At 38.4% G+C, this 3,584-nt stretch overlaps 1 protein-coding gene across 1 annotated transcript; it reads right to left on the minus strand.

Moving 5' to 3' along the window:
* Positions 1-656: 656 nt before the first annotated feature.
* On the minus strand, positions 657-3,086 carry LOC109151976 (putative late blight resistance protein homolog R1B-14). Its single transcript, XM_019299567.1, has 3 exons — positions 2,682-3,086; positions 765-2,577; positions 657-670 (listed from the first exon to the last, which is right to left on the minus strand). The coding sequence occupies exons 1-3, from the start codon at positions 3,084-3,086 to the stop codon at positions 657-659; spliced, it is 2,232 nt and encodes a 743-aa protein (XP_019155112.1).
* Positions 3,087-3,584: the final 498 nt, after the last annotated feature.

Below are 3,584 nucleotides of genomic sequence, written 5' to 3' on the forward strand. Positions count from 1 at the left end.
ATATTTTTCAATAGTGTAAGAAGACATAAGTGCTTTCTCTATAATCGTCATCGTCATAAAACCTTAGACATAAGAACTGTACCATTTATTTGACTGCAGCTGTCCTGATATGAGCGAGCTTTTAGTAATCGTCGTCATCGTGATAAAACCTACCTCGCCTCGTTCTTCGTCTCTTTTTAAAAATCACAGATTGCTCAGCAGTATACTGCATTCAATGAAAAGAAACACACACACACACAAAAGAAAAAAAAGTAAGTTTGGTTTGATATAATTAATTAATAGACATTTCCAAAAATAATTAATTATTAGAAAGTGCAGATGGATGAGATAGACCTGAGGAGTGCGGTCAATAACAAGAAGACCATCATTTCCATAGTTGAGCTGTTCTTCTTTGATTTTCTTGGCAGAATCCAAAAGGGCAGGGCGACACCTTTCTAATTCAATTAATTGGAGAGAATTAATGTTTGAGAAAGTAATTGGGATCTGTTCCAATTTTACACATTCCTTTAGGACTAGACGCTCAAGCATGGGAAACTCATCATCAAAGTCTTCCCAATGTCGGAGTTTCCTATGTTGGAGCAGCAAAAACTTTAAACTCGGGAATCCCCCATCAGTTGGTTTCCACTCAGGTCCAAGAAGAGAATCGGTTTTAAATTTTAACACCTCGAGGCTAGGCAACAAGGCAATTGCTTCTACATCCCCAATTGGCAGATGTGTTCCACATAGTTTTAGCTTTCTAAGGTTGCGGGGAAATGCATGTATACATCGAGGGCGCAAATGCTCAGAAATGGGATAGTCAGATTCAATGGTTAAATCCTCGAGCTGATCCAAACATCGAAGAAACTTCAAACTATAAGTACCACTACTATGAGATATGGTTGATTCACGCTTACAAAGGATCCCCAATGTGTTTATGTTTGGAATCATAGAGAACACTTCCTCCGTGCAATCGGATATGCTCAACCAATACAAAGTTTGCAACTTCTCTTTCACCATGCTTGGAGGCTCCACCCTAAAACAGTTTTTGAATTCAAGATGCCTTAACTGTGGTGACCCCCAAATTGTGGATGGCAAAAGGGAAGAGTCTTCTTCCCACCCAGCTGCACTATGCGAAACAATCAGCGTCTGCAGTTTCTGATTCTTAGACAGAATGATCTCGAGACCCTCCGAGCCTAGAGACCAAGCAAGGTACTTTAGAAGAACTAGATCAGAAAGATCTGGGAAAGTCACATAAACTCCCTTGGTGTACATAGGAGAAGTTAAATCAAGAACTCTTAACAAGCTGAACCTTACAGGCTTTGGATCATTCACCATTGCCATCTCATCATCATTATGCAAGCACAAAACAGAACGAGCTTTTTTGTAATTGTTGCGAATTATATCATAATTCTTGGGCTTTGGTGATCTAAAGCTTAGCCAACGACAAGCACCAACACGATCATAACCATCGTCTTCAACGTACAAAAGGTTTAGCTTTCTCGCTTCTCTTATGCAAAGCCCATGTAGGAGACTATGCATCCTACATGTCTTGATTTGGCCGTTAGGCTTACACTTGTGAATTAGGACTAAACTTCTACTAATAAGGTCTTGTAAATACTCAACACCCACTTCCTCCAATCTCTTATCACTCACTGACTTCACAAACCCTTCTGCCACCCAAAGCCTAACAAGCTTTTTAACAGGAATTTCACTATTTTCATAGAAAACTCCTAAATACAAAAAGCAAGCTTTCAAATGCTGAGGTAAGTGGTTGTAGCTTAAATTCAGAATTCTTGAACACAGTTCAGCAAGATCTGTACTAGCATGACAACTTATTTCTTTCTCAACGTTTTCCCAATCATCAAGTGTGTTGTTGGGTTTGGATACAAGTCCAGCGACTACAACAATCGCCAGGGGTAATCCTCTACACTTGTCAACAATGTTCCTTCCAATTGTCTCAAATTTGGAAGGCAAGGGTTGTTTGCAGAAAACGTTATTGCAGAATAGATCCCAACTCTCATTAGAATCTAGAAAATGCAAGTTATGAAGATAGGTACCTGAAGTAGTAGTGTAGTCAGCAATCTCTTTTAGCTGAGTGGTTAGCAATACTCTACTACCATCACTTTCAGGAAAACATCTGGTGAGATAATCCCAAACACTGGTTTCCCATACGTCATCCACCACAACCAGATACCTCGTACACTTCAAACACTTCTGCAATTGTTGGGCCAGTTCACCTGTGCTTCCATTAGTATTCACTTGGGTGGAGGAGAAGCTAAAGGACTGAAGAAGGTCGCAGAGTATGCGTCTGAGATTAACTTCTTGGGACACAATAGTCCATGCGCAAACTCCAAAGTGGGATATGACTGATGGATCTTCGTAGAGTCTCCTTGCTAAAGTTGTCTTGCCGATACCACCCATCCCAAGAATTGAAATGACTTTTCGTTCTCCAGACGGCAGACGAGTGAGCTGATCCTTTATTGTATTCAGTTCACTGCTATGCCCAACCATTCTTCTGCCGTCAACCTTTGGCTTTGAGAACTGCTGTGAAGATTCGCTCAACGAAATGCTCTCAAGGTCTGACGAAAGGGTATGTACCTGCAGTGCAGAGAATAAGATCGAATGGTAGATTATTTCATCCATCAGTGTAGTGACTAATGTAAGCAAAAACTGCATGGCGTGATAGATAGAAAGATAGATACCTTTGGAGAATCTTGGACAGTAGAATCATAGTATTCTTGTTTAATTCTGTTGACAAACTGGTGAGTGTCGTCGGCTACTTGTCGTAGCTTCTGACAGAGCATCATATCTTTATCTTTAGCTGCAGCCGCCTCCGCCTCCATGTAAATGTTTGTCAGATTTGATTCAATTCCGTCTTCTGCTGAAAGAGCCAAGTCCCTGATTTTGGCTTCCAAATCTTTGATTGCAGCATCATCATTTCCCGGTTTCTTCTCGAATTCCTCAAGAAAGGTGAGCAAGAAACCAAGATTCTGGTACAGAGAATTCATCATATGTACTGTATCTTCATCAAGAATAACGGGCGGGCTGGGTTGTAAGAACTCAAACTGGATTGTATTCATCAGAGAAGTTAGAGGAACACAAGCCATTTCTCTCTCTCTCACTGTAGTTGACAACGAGTACTATGGTTTGAATAACATTGTGCCATTATGTAGGAAATTTATAGTCATACCAGGGGTTAGCTAGGTTTCTTTACTGTTTTATTCCATTTTCAATACTTCATGATGTGATAATTTATAATTTATAAACATTGGGAACAATAATTTATAAAACATTGTTATTAGATGAATTCATTTTATTATTATAATTTTTTTTTTTAACTTTTTAACCAATTATAAATAGGGAGTGTGAAAGGAGGACTAAAATTTATTGGAATCTCAACTCTAATAATTTTTACTAGAGTCACACTTGTGTGTATCTATCTCTCAGATCAAGATTCGTGAGACTGAGATGATCGAATCTAGAATAACTGTTTGTTACTTATGATAGAAATCATAATATTTATTATAGAAAATTTAATACCAATTTGAAATAAATAAACTGTTATTTATAATAAATATTGTATTTAATATTTATATGTAAAATTG

The sequence above is a fragment of the Ipomoea nil genome, unplaced genomic scaffold, assembly GCF_001879475.1.
Source record: "Ipomoea nil cultivar Tokyo-kokei standard unplaced genomic scaffold, Asagao_1.1 scaffold2338, whole genome shotgun sequence".
NCBI classification, from domain to species: Eukaryota; Viridiplantae; Streptophyta; class Magnoliopsida; order Solanales; family Convolvulaceae; genus Ipomoea; species Ipomoea nil.

Bases quoted from the DNA above. Each gene is read 5' to 3' on its own strand.
- LOC109151976 (XM_019299567.1), bottom strand. From the start codon at position 3,086: ATGGCTTGTGTTCCTCTAACTTCTCTGATGAATACAATCCAGTTTGAG. The intron at 2,578-2,681 runs GTATCTATCTTT...TCTGCACTGCAG, and splicing joins CTGTCCAAGATTCTCCAAAG to GTACATACCCTTTCGTCAGA.